The 20,235-nt window shown below is 44.2% G+C and overlaps 1 protein-coding gene across 2 annotated transcripts in view; it reads left to right on the forward strand.

Annotated features, from left to right (window-relative positions):
• macrod1 (mono-ADP ribosylhydrolase 1) overlaps positions 1–20,235 on the forward strand; it is a 157,261-nt gene that overhangs the window by 113,034 nt on the left and 23,992 nt on the right. For both annotated transcript variants that reach the window (XM_079509776.1, XM_079509775.1), the window contains exon 5: positions 6,167–6,283. In XM_079509776.1, the coding sequence (XP_079365902.1) occupies positions 6,167–6,283 (117 nt within the window). The remainder of the gene's footprint in view (positions 1–6,166; positions 6,284–20,235) is intronic.

Genomic DNA, 20,235 nt, shown 5'->3' on the forward strand with positions numbered 1-20,235 from the left:
CATAAGTGAGATCGGAAACGTTATAACAAGGAGTACTCGGTTCTTGACGTTTAGATGTGTGTTGCGTTTGTGTGTGCGTGCGTGCGTGCGTGCGTGCGTGCGTGCGTGCGTGCGTGCGTGCGTGCGTGCGTGCGTGCGTGCGTGCGTGCGTGCGTGCGTGCGTGCGTGCGTGCGTGCGTGTGTATGTGCGTGTGTATGTGCGTGCATGCACACTGTCTGAAGGGTGTGTAGTTTGATGGGTTTGATGGGTTTGAGCTTACATTGTGTGAGCGTGCTTATACATACTGTGTGTTTGCATTTGATTCTACAGACAGACTGCCATTCTCCTAAGACTATGCAGTTCATGGGTTCATGTTCAAAAGAGCTGTGACAAGAGCTGCCACACACAGGCACGCGGCACGCACACGCACACTCATACAGTAAACCCTCTTTCTCCTGCATACTGGAACTCTGCAAGACACAGCACCCGAGAAAGGTTCCAAGGGCTGCCTATTTCTTGTTCTCTTTGATTTTCCGTTGCCCTCTGGTTCCCTCTCTTTTTCACTGTAACCATACAGTATCTCACTAAAGACTATTTTTATATTCCGCTTCCCTTAATGTAAGTCCCCCTCCCATGCCGCCTGCCTCCATTATCTCCCGTCCTCACTTCTCCTTTCACTCCCTGTTTTAGTCTCAGTCTCTCTCTATTTAACCCATTTAGAGCTAAGGGCCATTCTAAAAAGTTTTCTGAAAAACGGAAAAGAAAAATATGTTTCTATATATAACATACAATATCGTCTTTGTCTGGTGGAAACCCAATTAAGTCCAAAACTGTTACTTTTCTGGATTCAAATTCAAAAATAGCAAAAGTAGCAGATCCACAAGCTCAAACGCATCACTTTGCACCACATTGTGGATCTGTTATTGTCTCCACCAGGCCGAAGGCATGGGGAGAGAGTATGTTTTGCACTCCGTCCGTGTGTGTGTGTGTGTGTGTGTCCGTCCGTGTGTGTGTCCGTCCGTGTGTGTGTCCTTCCGTCCGTCCGTTACCAGCTAATCTCCGGCACCGTTAACCCGGTCGATGCCAAACTTTGCACACACACTCCCTGGATGCCAACGATGAACCTCTGCCCCGCATTTTCCAGAACGGCCTGTTATAGCGCCACAAGGAGGCCGACTTTTGTAAAACACATTTTTTGATATTACTCCTCCAGATTCTGTCCAAAAATCTCACAAATCGTTACACAGTATCTCTATGGTCATGTGCTCAAGTCGGATCTGTCCGATATTTCATATTCCATCCTAATTGGCTATAATTGGCTTTCACAGTTTGCAAGATTGCTCCGTTTTGAACAAAAGCCTCAAATCATGAACACAGCATGCAATTTACGTGAAATCTTTCACACATTTTCTTACTAGGCTGAGGAATATATCCCACCCTTTTCACATTGGCCTTTTATAGCGCCACCAACAGGTTGATTTTTGCTAAACACATTTTTGGAACAAAATGCCTCAAATCATCCAATTGCCATCAAAGGCAAACATGTTTATATTACTCCTAAACATTTTGCCAAACATCTCACACAGTCCTATCCTCCTGGTGGAGACCTGTGCCCAGAAGGGCACTTTTTCTAGTTTCTTATGCTTTTGTGCGACGCTGTAGAAGTATGGCATTCAATTACCAAAAAATACCAATGTGTGAACTAAGCGGTGCAGAGAGAGAGAGAGAGAGAGAGAGAGAGAGAGAGAGAGAGAGAGAGAGAGAGAGAGAGAGAGAGAGAGAGAGAGAGAGAGAGAGATTGTGAGTGAGTGAGTGAGTGAGTGAGTGAGTGAGTGAGTGAGTGAGTGAGTGCCACTTTAGGTCACCCAGCGGTATTGCAGCTGTCCGTACTCAAACAGACATACATAGAGACATGCATACATAGGGACACACATATTCATTGGAGCGGAATATGCACTGCTCAAAAACACAAAAAAGTTAGAATGTGGAGATAAGAGGTTTCTGGCCGACAACAGTGATAGAGAACAATAACTGAAATGACACGGAGGTGTCCCCAGCTTGAAATGTATACCAACGTGGTCAGACACACGCATGCAGAATGCACTCTGACATTTATGCGCTCAGATGTGCAGTGTGAACACAGCATGAGCACAATATCCAAGCCGTTTGCTCTTTACCCTAAAGGGAGGTAGCCGGTGTTCAGGGCTCACCTTTCACTCCCTCGCACTTACCGTAAGCTCGCAGCACTGAAAGGCCTAGTTCAACTGGGCTCCTGCTCAGCACAGCGTGGGATTCTCCAGCACAACACAATGCAGCTCCCATCCCATCACGAGTCCCCTGCCTGGAAGTACTGCACTACATAATATGTTTTAAAAGTCTATTTGTAATGTACTTTACTCTAAAAGAGAGAGAAATATAAGAGTCATACAGTACTGAGGCCAAATCTTATATCACTATGATGTGGATATTTGTTGACATGGGGGGTACCCCAGGGCTCTGCAGTTCCAGTGTGTTTTCCCTCAACATATCTACATGTTCCTTGCAGCTATTTTCGTTGAAGTTCTCTCACAGAATAGGGGCCCTATAGGGATCATGTGGTTAATAAGTCTCTTGTAAAAAGGATTGTCCTCATACTGTAGGTTTGTTTTGTTCCCACTTATTCGTGAACTACTCTCAACATGTCAAGATTCTGTCTCTGTGGGGCGCCGCCGGTAGCTCACCTGCCGTGTACAGTGTACCATATCGTACCCTATCAAGTCTCAGCTCTCAGTCCTTAACGCGGCCAACCTGAGTTCAAATCCGACCACAGGCTCTCTCTCTCTCTCTCTCTCTCTCTCTCTCCTCTGCCATACATCTCTCACTCTATACTCACTCGTCTAATAAAGCAGAGAATGCCGAAAAGACGTATCTTCAAAACAATGTCTGCGTCTCTCCTACCTACGTTGCTCCCACCTCAACTGTCTCCGTCTCCAACCTCGATCCCCACCTGCTGCTTGTTCCCTCGTTGACCTGCTCCGCCTCGTTCATCTGCACTCGCAGGTCCTTCCTCCTGAGACACGCCTTAACACCAGGCTCTTACATTGCATCATGGCGGGGTTTCTCTCCCATGGCTGATGAGTGAGCTCATGCAGTATGCAGTGTGCTGTGCACACATGTAGCACTAGCGAGGATGTTTGCTTGGTGTGATGGTTGAATGTCCACGGTTCATACTATCAGTTCAAGCCCATATACCGACGCCATCCTCACACCCCTTCCACATCCTCACACCCCTTCCCCAAGTGAAGGTAGTAATACTGTGTGTAATGTAACGATATATCTAAAATCGATTCAAAATGGTGACAATTTAAATCGCGATTAAAGACGAATTCCGGGCATGAAGAAAAAAAAAAGTACTCCATGCCGAGCGTTCCATACCGATTTAGCAGATTTACCCGCCGTGCGGGTCAAATAGTACTGTAAATGTCTTCTTCAATCATCTGTTGTAGATGACGTGGAAAATAAGTCGACACAATGTTGTTGGTCTGTGGCCTACGCCTCGACCAGAACGTGGTTTGGCCTACCTTCTTAAAGCCCTATATATATTTTTTTTTTTTCGCCAGTGAAATCACATGCACATTATCAGCAGAATTCAGTAAAAAAAAAACGGCTACTGTGGAATTCTCCTTTAAATCGCAAATTGAATCGTAATGCAAACAGCAGAGGGCTGTAAAAAAAAAATAAGAAACTACCGGATCTTTGTAAGACAAGTATAAAAAGGGGTCTTCAGTCATTTGCTACTGTATTGAGACATAATAATCATTTGTCTGGTAAATTATCTTGTGTTTAAAAATCGTGATTGTGATTGCGAGACATAGCCAAAGCATTTCCGGGGGTCCCCAGACAAAAACGTTGAGAACCCCTGTACTAGTGCACTTTGCCCAAGACTAATTTCCCCCCATGGGACAATAAAGTATATCTCATCTCATCTCATATTCTCAGAGATGCCGGCGGGCGCTGACTATTTGGTTGCCCTACGTATTTTATGTTTGTGCTGCCCCCCCCCCACCCAAGCACAGTGCGTACTGTGCATATGCCTGGTGGCGGTACTGCATATTCTGTACAATTTGGAGCCTGTTAAGAGTTATATGCTTAAGGCATATTAAAACCTCATTGCACGAGTGCCTGATGGCTTTTTTTTGTGAGTGGGGGAACGCGAGTCCACCTTCTGAGACACTGACTGTTAATGAACATATAATATTCAATGTTAAATGCTGCACCCAACAAAAATAAAATGTACGTAACATTCACCAGTGCCGGCATTCATTCAGTTTTAATGAATGCTTTTAATGATTAATTTGATTATTTGTCACCCTCAGTTGAAACCCTGCACAGGAACCTTTCAAATATATCACTCACAGCTGCCAAAAATTGTAATGAGACTGTCTTGACCAGACCGTTTGAAATGAATGGCAATTTATAAATTGGGCGTGTAATTATTACAATTGGACGGGTCAAGAACAGGTGAACAAATTAATCTTACAATGAACAGGGACACTATGTAAGAAGATCAACAGGGCTAGGGGATGTTTTAATGAATGAGACACAGTATCCGTGAGATCAATAATAGAGATTGGCATAACCAGGCTTGAACTCATGAGGCAAGTGCAAGGATATTATAACTTTCTAGTGCTGAAACTTGGGCTGCATTATTTTCTCCAAGATTGCATTTGGATTGCAAATTACCGTACGCTGAGTGTCATTAATTTGATCAGACTATAACTGAAACTGGCAAAGGTGTAAATATCCTTTCCAATTTAATTATCCCCCACGTCTCGTAGGATGATCTATGGGCTTTATCAAGGACAAATAATGAATGTTATGGCATTCAATGCCAGTTCTCCTTCATTTTGGAAATAACTTGTAAAATGTCAACTGAATCCTTTAATAACACATTAGGTAACTTTCAATCACTGTACCGTTATGCTGTTAGCCAAGGTGTGTAGTAATTAACCCATTTTGACCTGAGATCAGATTCTAAAAATGTCTTCTACATCCTGACAGTTTTCTGAAAAAGCTATGTTTCTAGGGCAGTCGTTCTTCGATTTTTCAAAAATAGCAGATCTACAAGCTCGTAGCGCGCCACTCGGTGGCGCGCTATGAGCTTGTAGATCTGCTATTTTTCAATAGCTAAAGCATAACATAATGCTAACACCAAAAGGGGTTCCCGCCCAACATGGGTTAAGGAAGCTAATTAAGTGAGATGACTGACAGATATGTAGTTTCATGAATATCAGGGGAAAGGATTAAATGAAAAGCTGCTAATGGTCAAGGTGATCATTCACACATGATCTGACATATTATCTCTCAGCACAATGCGTTGGCCTTCACTGCAGTTGCAGTACCTATTGTAGTACCTATAATGTGGCGTATAATTTGATCATCTTTCAGTTTCAAATATATAATGGTATAATGGTGTTCACATTGAAAATAGCAGATCTACACCGTTGTGCGACGGAGTATAAAACAGTACAACAGTATGTCCACTATGCACTGTATTGAGGAGGCAGAGGACAGGGTGAGATGGAGGCTGATAATTCACTGTGTACAGTTTACATAATAATCGTCTAATCGCAATTATTTTGTCATAAATGTCACAATCTTTACAAAATTTCATGTTTAATTATGTTCATACATAAATAATTAAATATATATTTCATCTATTTGACATCCCTGTGCACTTCTTTATTACAAAGCCAAGGCAAACAGAAATGTAATTTATTTTCATAATGTTCACATCTCCAATGCCAAAAACACCATTTAATCATTAATCGCAATTATTTGTGTGACAACTAATCACCAACTTAAATGTGTAACCGTGACTGCCCTATCACTGAAGGCAACAGCCCAAAGGAAAAGAAGAAGAAGACTTGTGACAAAAAACAACAAATCTATGTAAATTCTACAAATCTCTGCATTTTTTTGTATTGATTTTCTTATTAATATTAGGAATAGGAACGTTTAAAGTAAGCTCTCAAAGTCTGTCAAGTTTTTCAGAAAACTCATGTTTTAGCCGGAGGTCATTCCCAAAAAACGCCCAAAATCTATAGGATATAGAAGCAGTTTTTTTGGATTGGCCTCAGGTTTAAATGTATAAATTCCTCTCACCTCACGGAGGTCTTCTCCACTCTTCTCCTGTGCTCCCCACAGTGGACGGAGCCATCCACCGTGCTGCTGGTCCCCTGCTGAAGAAGGAGTGTGCCACGCTCAACGGCTGTGAGACTGGCCAGGCCAAGATCACCTGCGGCTATGGCCTCCCAGCAAAGTGTGAGTGTTCACTGCATAGTACGTGTGCATACTGGCATACATATACCAGTATGTTTGTGTGTCTGTGAATATGAAATCCTCATTCAACCACATTAAAACCGGGAAAGTATCTGTGTCATTTTAGATTTTAGTGTTGGCTATTCCAACATGTTTTGCAAACATACATTTTATAAACGTACTATTTAAACGTGTACTTTTTGAGTGGTGCAAACCACTCCAACAACTGGCTTTGTACCCGTGTACCCGTGTTTGTTCGTACCAAAAAAACGAGCATGGTTGCTATGGTCACTGACATTACGTCAGACCACAGCTGATCAGACCTTGCACCACTCAGTTCACACGGGTGTGATTTTTTAAATACATTTTAAATAACTACTGGTTTAGAATGCATTTTGTAGAATCGGCCTCGGGTCTTAATGGGTTAAACATAAAAATCACACCCGTGTGAAGTGATGTGTGTAACATGTAACAGGTAACAGTTTTTCACTTTTCAATGTGAGTTCAGGCAAGGATCTAACAGTTTCCATAGAGATGTCTTGTCGTATTTCTATTCATAGCTAAGTGTAAAGCCTATAATCTATATTATGCACTTTTTTCATATATTCACCTCTTACTGGTAATACCAGTAAGATGCCCTGAGGGCAAGAAGCGAGGGTGACGGCAGACTGCTGGGCGAGCACTGGCGCTTTGGCATGGGGGGTCAGATCAACATATGGAATGAATTATGTACCGGCCATATATGGAGCGTGTCTTGAGTGTACAGGGTTTGATGAGGTCAGATCAACATATGGTATGTCAGAACAGGTCAGATTTTAGGGTGGCTTTAATGATCCCGTTTTCTCCATGTATGGCTATCCATGGTTTGATGAAGTCAGTGTCATGATCTTCATATACGGAGACGGCCATATATTGTGGCGTGACGTGTCCCGAGGCGTGATGTCACGAGGCGTGACCATATATGGAGGCGTGATGTCACAAGGCGTGACCATATATAGAGGTGTGATGTCACAAGGCGTGACCATATATGGAAGCGCGATGTCACGATACGTGACCATATATGGAGGCGTGACCGACCGACCGAACCATAGAAATATATAAACAGGGTCATTCGTATGTTAATTCACGCTGGTGACACTCGGCAGATTTTGTAAGCTTTGTTTAGATGTGTGAAGGGTTGTTTTTGAGCAAGGTAGACGCACACTCACCGGTATACGCACGTGCACGTCCTGTTCAAAAGACTGGCTGTATACATGCTGTGGTAACGCATGCAATGAGCACTGCACTGCAACTGCAACAACAACATGATAAATACTTTTAGTTCCACGTCAAGATGACAGGAAGACTTTTTTAGCAGGTAGTACAGTAGGTATAAGCCGTGATGTGAAGTAAAAACGACATGCGCTATATATGGTTATGTCTGATCTGATCCCCCAGTACTAGAAGTAGAACATTATGCATGGCTTTGGTTACAGTCTGTCCCCCAGCCTATCTGTAGACCCCAGACTGGCAGCACAAAAACTTTGTCATACGATGAAAGTAGAATAACGCATCGTACAACAGAGTGACATCTGAAGAGTGCACAAATCCGATCTGATCACACTTGCTAATAACAGTGTGGACAGACTGTCCTACAACGATCAGATTTGCCTACAGTCTGAACAGATCCTAAGAGCCCAAAAGGCTGCTAATACACATGTATCTCATCAGAAAAGACCTTTCAAAAATAACCTTGAATTGCAATTTACATGCACAAGTCACACCATTTCTAATCATACTGTAAGCAGAAGACTAGATGCACGCCACTTGCTTTGTCTTCTTTTGGTGCAGGATATCAAATCCACTGAAGCTCCGATTCCAAAGAAAAAAGTCAAATCCCACACACATTCCTGCGTTGATTCATTAAAAACGAGTCGACATTTCAGTCACAAGGACCTTTGTCAAGACAGCATGTCTTGTGTTGTTTTTGATCGCAAGGACCTTTCTCAAGGTAACTGTCTTGAAGAAAGGTCCTTGTCACCTTTCTTTAATAATTCAATGCAGAAGTCTGTGTGAGAAGTACTTTTTTGGCCGGGAATTAATCATACACATACTGTAACTCGTCTCGTATTCAAAGACGCACCTGTAAATAAACCGTTACGGTTCTCATGCATCTACTGTACACATTTCCCACGTAGCCTATCTCTCTCCCGTTGTTACTGTATATCTCTTGTTCCTCCCCCAACCCTCTCTTTCTCTTCTGATCTCTCTCGGACTGTAATGATAACGTGGCCTTTGTAAGGCAATCACAGTGTGTGGTTAATACATACTGCGATAAAGGGTACAAGCCTAGCTCTGAATGTATTTATGAGGAGGTTCTACTACAGTAGGTATATATGTGTGTGTGTGTGTGTGTGTGTGTGTGTGTGTGTGTGTGTGTGTGTGTGTGTGTGTGTGTGTGTGTGTGTGTGTGTGTGTGTGTGTGTGTGTGTGTGTGTGTGTGTGTGTGTGTGTGTGTGTGTGCGCGCACGGGCGAGCGAGCGAGCGAGCGACACAGACAGGTTAGATTAGAGAACAGTGAGACAGTGATATCGGCTCTCGTTGCCACTGAGAGTTTAAGTTCACACAGTGGGAGAGTGAGTGAGCGACCAAAGGAGAGAGAAAGGGGGCGGGGGTGACAACGGCAGGCTCAAGGCAGAATGGAGAGAATGAACACGTTCTGTAAGCAGGGCTTGACATTAACTTTTTGAGGCACTTGCACTCCTTCGTACAAGTACATTTCCCATTCACTTACTTGTCCGGGCACAAAAGTCACTTGTCCGGAGCACGAGCACACACAAATACATTTTAAATCAACTAACTGTAAGTTAGTTTGGCGAATAAATGTTTGAATTCGGGCTGTCAAATGATTACACATTTTAATCAGATTAATCACAGCTTCAAAATTAATTAATCATGATTAATCACCATTCGAACTATGTCGAATATGCCATGTTCTTCTGTATATTGTTGTGGGAATGGTAAGATAAATGTCAGAAGGCGGATATACATTTAACATACAGTATGTATGTATGTATATTTTTATTCTTTATAACAAATCCAGTGTGGATGGTGTCTCTCTGTCTCTCACCCCTTAACCAACATATGTTGGTTATTGCCATGCAGATAAGGCTAGGTAGTGCAGAGTCAATGGGATGTATGGGGCGGAGCATCCAAGCATGGATCATCTAATTCATTTCACAAATTAATTATCTCAGTTAACTCAGTTAATTTGGCAACCCTAGTTTGAATATTAGATATTAGAAGTTAATAGCCCTAGAATGTCTGATCTTACATACATTTCATCATATATTCCAAATACAGCCATAGATCGGTCCAATGCTCACACGGTTAGCAGACTGACCTCGTCATATTCATTTTAAGTTCTGGCAGAAAACGTGTATTTAGTAAAATATCTCCACTTTTACACAAGCTGCATACGGATGACATTATCTCCCGCGAGGGACCTGGAATGAGTGGAGGACTGAACACATCAAAACTTCCTTTAGGAAGTACGGGGCACACAAAATGATCACTTACCCCACACCAATCACAACACACCTGCCAAATGTGTGCCCCATATGTTTGTGCTTCCCAAACATTGACTGTTCCCAAAGGAAGTTTTCCTATTTTCAGTCCAGCTTTTCCGCGTGGAAAAGTGGTGATATTTTACTTAACACACGTTTTCTGCCAGAACATTCAAATGGATATGAAACTAGAGAACAATATCTGACTCCAAGTCTTAGGAATTAATTATCGGGTGAGTACACATGCAGTGCTACAAGTTTAAATGCCTACGTGGTCAGTCTGCTAAGTGTGCGTGGTTAGGACCGATCTATGGCTGTGTATTTGAAATACATGTAATGTATGCAAGATCGCAGACATTAGGGCTATTAACAATATTGGAATGGTGATTATTAGCAGGGGCCACACAATAGGTGCGCCAGTGCACATGCGTCGTCAAAATATGTTCTGCGTGGTAGATCAAAGGTATGCCAGGCACATTTGCGCACCAACAACTGAGACAGTTATGTAGAGAAATCTGACAGGCATTCAAAAGGAACTCAAATGTGATGTTAACGTCCTGTAAGTAGACTTAGAAATAAAACTAGTGTTGACTAATCATTACATGTCGCTCTTATTTTGAAGAGGATGTCAGTGCACAGGAAGTCCGTTTCAGTTGTTAACAACTTAACAAGCTACTATGACACTTTCCTAAAGTTACGTGGTGCTCCTGCTAAACCACACAACCATAATTATTTACAATATGAAAACCATGCATTGCATGTACAGGTGCTCCTTTGAGAACTAGCCCAAAATAATTATGTACAGCCCTGATTATTAGGAATACCAGACAATAATGCCAGACAATAGTGTTGGCTGCTAGGAGTGTCACAGAAAAAGTGAAACCAAGAGTCACTTGTCCAACGGACATGTCAAATTTTAATGGACTTGTCCGGAAAGATTTATTACTTGTCCCGGACAAGCCTTAATGTCAAGCCCTGCCTGTAAGAGAGATGGCGGGTGGAGGTGTGAAGGAGGGAGGGAGACAAAAGATCGAGGTGGTGGAAGAGTCGACGACAGGAGGGAATTTAGGAGGAGATGAGGTGTTCTCACGTTGTCTGTTTAACTTTGACGCTGGTTGCCACGGCGTGCGACAGGGTTAATGTATGTCTGTGTGGGACGTGCACTGCACTCACACGCTCCCTCGTACTTAATGCGTACGTATTTTGTGTGTGTGTGTGTGTGTGTGTGTGTGTGTGTGTGTGTGTGTGTGTGTGTGTGTGTGTGTGTGTGTGTGTGTGTGTGTGTGTGTGTGTGTGTGTGTGTGTGTGTGTGTGTGTGTGTGTGTGTGTGTGTGTGTGTGTGTGTGTGTGTATAGTATATTGACTTGGAGTCAATATCTGACTCCAAGTCTTAGGAATTAATTATTGGGTGAGTACACATGCAGTGCTACAAGTTTAAATGCCTACGTGGTCAGTCTGCTAAGCGTGCGTGGTTAGGACCGATCTATGGCTGTGTATTTGAAGATCGCAGACATTAGGGCTATTAACAATATTGGAATGGTGATTATTAGCAGGGGCCACACAATAGGTGCGCCAGTGCACATGCATCGTCAAAATATTTTCTGCGTGGTAGATCAAAGGTATGCCAGGCGCATTTGCGCACCAACAACTGAGACAGTTATGTAGAGAAATCTGACAGGCATTGACACACGCTCCCTCGTACTTAATGCGTGTGTGTGTGATGTGCACAGGAAAAGAGAGGAAGCCGCACACTCATATGCTCCGAAGGATAAGTTTATTGACGACGTTTCGAGCCAAGGCTCTTCATCTGGTCAAACTGTGATGTGCACTGCACACGTTTTCGCGTTTTTGCGAGTGTTTTCCACAGACATGGATTTCTGAATAGTATTTTGTGTGTGTGTGTGTGTGTGTGTGTGTGTGTGTGTGTGTGTGTGTGTGTGTGTGTGTGTGTGTGTGTGTGTGTGTGTGTGTGTGTGTGTGTGTGTGTGTGTGTGTGTGTGTGTGTGTGTGTGTGTGTGTGTGTGTGTGTGTGTGTGTGTGTGTGTGTGTTTGTGTGTGTGTGTGTGCGCGTCTGCGTCTCCATACGGAGACAGATATTAGCTATTGCTAATAACTCAAAGTGTGTCTGCTCTACTGCTTAAACACACACAATGGGCCTTGATTATACCTCACAGCAGGAGAGCAGAGAGAAGGGACCACAACACAGACGGGGAGAGAGAGAGAGAGAGAGAGAGAGAGAGAGACAGAGGGAGAGAGACAGAGAGAGAGAACCAGGGGTCCAAAAACCAGAAACTGAAGACTTGCCATTGTTCATTTTTCTGAAATAAACCATAGGGGCATACAGTCCCAAATTTAGGACACTCATGGATGTATACTGCAACAGGCTTCAACATAATAATTTTGCTTGTCGACGTGGCTGGCTGGTGGAAGAGTGCATCTCAATCGTCTCTATCAACCCATGATTCCAAGTGCCCATCACACGCTAACCCTGCCCCCCCCCCCCCCCCCCCCACCAGCAGCAACATCTCAGCACCGTAACCTAGCAACACAGCACTCACATGACGGAGGAGCGTCGCTGCATGGTGAGCGAGAGTCACGTACAATTTGGGGATGTTGATAAATGACCGTTGGCACATTTCAAGCACGCGCTCATAAATGCTCATATTAGCCAAAACCTGGTGGCAGTGGAGTGGAGCAATATGGTCAGTTTGGACCGTATGCGCCTTAATTAACACTTAATTAGGAGAGCAGCAGCCAAGTGGGTGCTTCGAGGTTGGACTCCGTGTGCACAGGCTACATGTATACGTGCGCGTGAGTGTGTAAAATGTGTTTATTTGTTGTGTTAAAATTGAATGGCGCTCTTACAAGTGGGCATTGGTAATTTGGGCTTGTATATGTGTATGCGAACAAGTACACGCAAGTGCATGTGCGTGTGTGCGTGCGTGTGCATGCGCGCGCGCGCGTGTGTGTGTGTGTGTGTGTGTGTGTGTGTGTGTGTGTGTGTGTGTGTGTGTGTGTGTGTGTGTGTGTGTGTGTGTGTGTGTGTGTGTGTGTGTGTGTGTGTGTGTGTGTGTGTGTGTGTGTGTGTGTGTGTGTGTTGTGCTTGTGCTTGTGCTTGTGCTTTACGGTTGACAGAAAGGGGAGTGTAGGGCAGGTGCGGTCGACCAGACAACCCAGCGCCCCAGAGCTCACCTGTGTACCAATACACACAGCTGTTACCCTGCTAGCTTGTTCCCCACTTGGCTCTCATTCCCCTGCTGAGCATGCTAACATACACATGGAGACTCGCTGGGGAGTGACGGAGAGAGGGACAGAGAAAATGAGTGAGAGAGAGAGAGAGAGAGCAGGATCAGAATCACTTTCTCTAGTGTATAAAATAAATGCACTACAGATTGTCTCGATGATGTTGGCTGATGTTGGCTTTGGATATATGGATTTTTATTGTTTCTCCCCAATTTAGTCGTTATATCAATTAGTTCCTCCCACATACATTTGTCACTGCTGGGCTCCTCACCTGCCAGTGAGGAGCCCCCACCGGGAGGAGGTAGAGCCTTCGTCCTACTCCTCCCGCCTTACACTCCCTGCTGACGGGTGCCGCCCCCAGCCCGTAGGAGTACACGCGGTGACAGATCGCATGGCTTCCCTCCCACACGGGCATGCATACATGATACTAATGAAGGCTCTGTTTCATTCTGGTCAAACAGAGTCCGGGTGCTGCTATTGTGCATGTTGGCTCACTGGAAACACTCTGCTACACCAGTGGGTCTCAAAGTGTCCTTCAGTAGATTCCAAATGGCCCTGTAACTCTTAGAGTGTACAAATAGAACCAAAAACATTTGGTTTCCATATTGTACACTCTGTTATGGGGGGCCTTCAAATTAAAAAGTTTGAAAACCACTGTACACTAAATGGAACAGAGCCCTACTGTGAAGGAAGTAGGGAAGTGGCCTTGAAGTAGGAAGAGTTATTCAGTGTGCGTCGTGTTTGACACTCGATAAAGCCAAATGCACCACAGAGGATTTGGAACCCACAACCTCCACTACACTTGAGCTTGTACAGTATATCTCCTATTTTATACAAAGTATAAATCAGGCTTTACTGTATCTCCTCACCTTGCACTGCACCGTCATGGTCAGGACCTATAGCCCATTCTGTTGCTCTGCAGATTTATGTTACTTCTTTTGGAACTGAACCAATTTAATGCCATATTAAAGTGAAGTATACTTTCCCACTCTGAGTAGCCATTTTGTTTCTGAATGAGAGTCGGTCCTTCACTCTAAACATCTTTTTAGACCTTCTGAACGAATCTGACATGAAGTTTACTGGCAAAAAAGGCGTATCTAGAATACAAACCCAAAATCACATTGTGTGTGTGTGTGTGTGTGTGTGTGTGTGTGTGTGTGTGTGTGTGTGTGTGTGTGTGTGTGTGTGTGTGTGTGTGTGTGTGTGTGTGTGTGTGTGTGTGTGTGTGTGTGTGTGTGTGTGTGTGTGTGTGTGTGTGTGTGTGTGTTAAATTACTTTACGCAGTATCTTTCAGGGGTAAATCAACACTATTTACTGCATACAAACTTTTGACTAAAGTTAACACTTTGATACTGTCTTCAAACGCTGCGTGCGTGAAACTCTGTAGGAGGATAGAAAGACTGAGGAATCCTGGGAGGGGGAGGACCAAGCGGAGGGACGGATGGAGGAAATGAAAGAGATGGAAAACAGAGAGAGAGGGGGAGCGGCAAATGAGGACTGAAGTCTTTAGAGCGAGGCGGAGGTGAAGCTAACCGAGATGCCAAGAAACAGATCTATTGCTCTGAAATGCTGGGTATCATCCCGCCACCCCCCCCCCCCCCCCTCACCACCACCACCACCACCCACCCCTCTCTCGCTCTCTATTTCTTTCTTCCTCTGTCCATCTCTGCATCTCTCGATCTGTCCCTCCTTTTAGTCGGTCTCCAATTCCATTCCCTTGGTGGCCAATTAACTCTAATTAAAATCCTCACTGTAGACCTCCCTAGCGCCTCCTCTCTCTCTCTCTCTCTCTCTCTCTCTCTCTCCCCCTCTCCCTGTCTGTAATGTGTCTCTTTTGCAACCTTCTTCCACAGCACCTGCTCCTATACTCTTCTTATCTCCTCCTTGCCATCTCTCTCTATCACAACCTCCCTCCTAACCTCCCTCTTACACCTCCTTTTCACCTCTCTTCGTCCTCCCCTACCTTCTGTTCACCCCTTCCACCCTGCTAGAAGCCCCTCTTCTCCCTTCCGTCTCACACCCTTTGTTCCAATCATCATCACCACCAGCAGCAGCAGCAGTAGTATTGACGTTATGTTGTTCATAGTGCCTGCAGACTTGAAACAACCCTGGGCAAAAACACGTGCGAACGCAAGAGCTCGCTATACTCGACAAGTTTGTTTTAAATTAGTATTTATATATATTTTTTTCATTCTAACAAGGTTGTCGACATCTTCGCTTCTTCCTGCCTCGGTGTCAGCAGTGTGATTCTAACCAGGTGTGAAAAAGCAGTCAAAGCTGATGGTGATGGCGGTGGGTGGTGGTGATGATCACAGCAGCGGCTCTTGGTGTTAATTCATTCACTTATTTCTTTCGTCTTATAGGAAGTTAAGGGATCTAAAAAGAAAAGAAAAAGAAAAGCCAGTGTTGCTTGGCTCCGAGAAGAGCTGCTGGTGGTAGCGGTGTTGTTGCCGGGGTGGGGCAGCGAGTGAGGAAACCAAAGTCTTTTATGCTCGCAGATGAAGAGAATTACATCCGCTCCTTTTAGCATCGGCAACATGTTCTTCTCACTGCATCCGCTCAGTCTCCCCGCGGCTGCCTGTTTAGAATAACTGCCCCACTCTCTTAGAAATGTAGAAAAAGATAGAGAGAATGAGGCAGAGAGAGACAGAGAGAGAGAGAGAGAAAGCTGATGGCCCTTACAAGGCCTGAGCTCTTTCATGCCAGAAGCCAGGGCCTGGATTTAAGAGCTGTGTCCGCTTGGCTGAGCACGAACTGAGGCCCAGTAGCCAAAGGGCCCACCAGTCTTTTCCTGCCCTGATTCAAAAGGGGTATTTAAAAAGAGCTAAAGAAAGGCAAGAGACAGATGGAGCTATGAGAAAAGAGAGGCGACAGAGAGAAAGAGAGAGAGACAAGAAAGGAAGAGGAGGGGATGGATGAACGGACAATGAATATGGAAAGCGGAGGCAGCCGTGCACTCGGAGACTCGCAGGTAAGAATGGCAAAGAGGCCAGGAGGGAGGAGCGGGTGAGAGAGGGATGACCGGAGTCGAAAAAGAGCGACAACAATAGGCAGGAGAAACGCTAGATTAACACACAATAGAGAAGTGGGAGCCGGTGTCACTGTGTGGCACAGAGTCAAGGTCTCTAATGACTTGTGCCAGTGTGACACAATGCATGCACGCATAGGCACCCACACAGTACACATACACACTCATTAAAACACGCACGTACGCACACGTGTGCGCACACACACTTACACACACACACACAAAAATGTGCGCACACACACATACACATTCTCGCACACACAGTCATTATAGGAACTTGCAGAAAATTATTTCATCCACTGATGCGACATTAAAGTCGAGTTTGAGTTGATGGATGGTCCCGATTTGCTGCTGCATTGTTCAACCTTCTGTTATGTTACTTAATTTCCTTTCCTTTCTTCTCTGTTTACATGTTTGGTTTATTTACCAGGATTGTTTTGCTTTCCGTGTCACTCAGATTTTTCATTACTCAGTCATTATTATCGATTCTCTTTCTCTTTCTAAGTAGATTCAATTCTGGTTCTAATTGTATGCTTTTCTGAAATGCTTTTGAACGTATCGGGATGCTCCCTGATGAAAAGCATCAAGTCCATAAATACATATTCACAACCTTTTCAGAGGACCTGATTGCACCTCAAGGGAATCACAAGTAATTCAAAGTATCTTCTGCAAAGACATTTAAATGCTTAGAACTTCTATGGAAACATTTAAGCTGGCATTCTGGCATTAATTTTTGTGAAACAGAACCGCTTGCAGAGGCTCTGCTCTTGTCATCTTTAGCAAGCTAACAGAAGAGAGAGCTGAGACAGCAGCACATTGAGAGGTGGCGAGGCGGGGCTGCTCCGTGCGTGCGTGCGTGCGTGCGTGCGTGCTTGTGTGCGTGCCTGCGTGCGTGCGTGCGTGCGTGCGTGCGTGCGTGCATGCGCCCGTTTGTGTGTGTGTGTGCGCCTGTTTGTTTGTGTGCTAATAGCAGATCTACAAGCTCACAATACGATACATGCTTCATACATTGAAGCATTGTAGATCACGTTGTTGTAGATTGGCTAATTTGGCCGTGCGACACCATTGTACGACAAACTACCAACTAGGGTAAGGGTTAAACTTTAAGTGGTTATGGCTTAACAACCTTTCAAATAAAAATCATTGCAATTTCAGGAACATAATAATAATAATAATAATAACCAGATGGAACAGACTAAACTTGGAATGTGCTGCATGGCCACCGATTTCTTGATTTTCTTAATGTTTTGACTGATTTTCCCTCCAACAAACAATGTTGGAGGATAAAGAATCTATTACAAGGAGGCTTATGTCCCAATAATAATCTTCTGGTGCCAGAACGGGCATCATAGAGCTAGAGAAGTTAACACTCAAATTATTGATTGGTGGTTATTTGTGTCATTTTAGATTTTAGCCATATAAATATAGAACTTCCATTATCCAAAATCTGATCGGAGCGATATGCGGCCGCTAGAGGCTGGATCAACGCGAGACTGGTGATGTATTGTAACTGTGCCAATTATTATGGAGATATCAGATTTTGGTCCCGCTGCTTCCGGTTCATTGTTTCTGCTTGAGAGAGACCAGATCAAGGTAGGAGGAGGGAACTTGTGAACTCAATACTGCCGCAATCTGGCAGAGTCAGGTTAGCTCCCATCCACACTGTGTTGAATTCACACTCTTATTGAGTTAGAACTAGTCGAGTTTCAATGTCGTGACTGAGTGCAAAAGCGTGAACCAATGACAGACCTCTGACACCAGGGAGTCCATATTTGGGCATGGCTATCTTGCTGGGAGGCCATATATGGACATACCGTAGCTCAACGGGATGACATCATCACTCTGTCCAGCAGGATAAAAAGCACTGCAGCCACATTACATTGGTGCATCCCAAGAATCTCCAACAGATTGTGTTCTCCATGACACAACTATTCACCACATAATCTATTCGAGGCTGTTATCTTCAAGGCTCTTTTGACCAAGATTCTAAGAATTTAGAATCTAGCAGCATCTTCTTTTCTTTGGCTCTTGAGCTCTTCATTCTTCTACTCTACAGAGCAGGAAACTAACGGGTTGATGCTTTCTTGGACGTTGCATCAGAAAGGATCAACAAAGATACCGGTATATGATAATGCTGCTGTAGCAGTGAGACACGAGCTGTACTACTTTGGAGAAGAGAACAGCGTGGATCAGATTGATGTGCAGGTCTTCAACACAGTGTCTTTACGCTGGAGGAAGTTGCCCCCGGTGACACCAGGAAGAGGAGAACGTCACCATGAGGTTCCATACTCGGAACCATACTGTCCACTCAGCTGTTCTGGTTGAAGATGTCATCTACCTCTGGGGAGGCTGTCAGAGATACTCAGGTGAGTACTGCAATGTGCTTTATGCATTTGACGTGGGCACCCACAGATGGTTTAAACCCAGAGTTTCTGGGTCTGTTCCAGATGTGAGGCGCTACCACTCAGCCTGTGTCTTAGGGAAGGTCATGTTTATTCATGGAGGACGCACCCAGCTGACTGGATACAATATTGACACCTACAAGTTGGACACCACCACAATGGTCTGGTCTATAATAACACCAGAGGCATTACACCACCTGTTTCATTCAGTCACTCTGCCACCATCATCGGGACAAAGATGTTTGTATTTGGGGGCTGGAGAGGTCAGTACTACAACACCATCAGACTGTTTAACACAGAGACCAATCACTGGACGAACACTCTTCTGCACAGCCTCTTCCAGAAGAACGTTGCTTTCATTAAGCCTTTGCCTACAATGGAGAGCTGTACATGTGTTGGTAAAGACAGCAAACAACACCTCAATGATGTGTGGAAATTCATTCCAGAGAGCTTCTCCTGGAAGAAGGTCAAACCCAAGGGGAAAGGCCCGTCTCCTACGTGTGACATGTGCTGTTGCATGGTGGGAGATCGTATCTTCCTCTTTGGAGGATTAGAAACAGCCAATGACCTGTTCGTCCTTGACTCGAGTCCTAGTCTGAAGACGTTATGCAAGCAATCGGTCATTCAGTACGGTCTGGATCAGTCTGAACTCCCACACGACATCAGGTGGGAACTGGCAACCATGACTACCAACAACTGAATAAACAAAGAAAGACAAAAACCAGCGAGCCCAAAATAAAACCGTCTACAAACAAAAAGTACTGTACGCGTGTGACCTGGCAGTAATGACTACCATCCATCCACAATTAAATAGAACATAATATGAAAATGCGATACATTTATGTGACTTTGTAATCCAAAGCTACAGTATGACAGGAGATGCAGTCAAAATGGAGAAAAAGGTGTGGACACCCCCGACTTAAACCCTACTGCAGGGGTTCTCAACCTGTAGGTCCCACGTGATGTGGGAGGGATGCTTGCCCGTTTTTCCTCCCGGAATTGTCCCCGGTGAGGAGTGGGAGGGGCTGGGGATGAGAGCCTGCCGGGAAGGACCTTTTATTTAATATCAAAACAACAATCTGTATGCAGATTCAAACACACTGCCTTGTGTACTACACAGTACACAGTATACAGCAAACAACCTTTACAAATGCTTTAGTTGCCTTAGGTTCAAGATTACATAACTTGTAATATGCTATTGGCTGTATTCTTTTTGGAAAGATATAAAAAGACACTCATGGAAAGGCTATATTATTTTACTTATGTCGCTGCCATAATGTATTGTAATTTTGCTTATTTATGTTATAGAATTTATTTGTTATGAGCTTGAGTTAATCATGTATGTATTGTACCGGAAGGTGTAATTGGTCAGCGTACTGTTTGAGCGTGTCGCGGGATGGAACAAGGTACTTGTTGTCAACTTATGTTGACTGATGTCTTGATTCTATTCCAGTTGTGTTCTGTTTGTCGGCCAATATGGACTTCCTCATTCCCTTTGGTTAAGTGCAGCCAGCGAGGTGTGTTTTGTTTATGATTTCTTTGTAAGTTTATGTCATGTTGTACAATGTTTATGCGTTTTGTTCCATTTGTTTATGTGCGTGTATTTATGCTTAATTTCATACAGTTTTACGTTGGAGATTTGTTTGCAAATGAGAACGCAAATAAAAGCCACCAGTACACAGGACAAGCTGTGTCATTCTTGCACCAAAGGCAGTGATAACTTATATTGACCCGAAC

The sequence above is a fragment of the Electrona antarctica genome (genome assembly GCF_951216825.1).
Source record: "Electrona antarctica genome assembly, chromosome: 1".
NCBI lineage: Eukaryota > Metazoa > Chordata > Actinopteri > Myctophiformes > Myctophidae > Electrona > Electrona antarctica.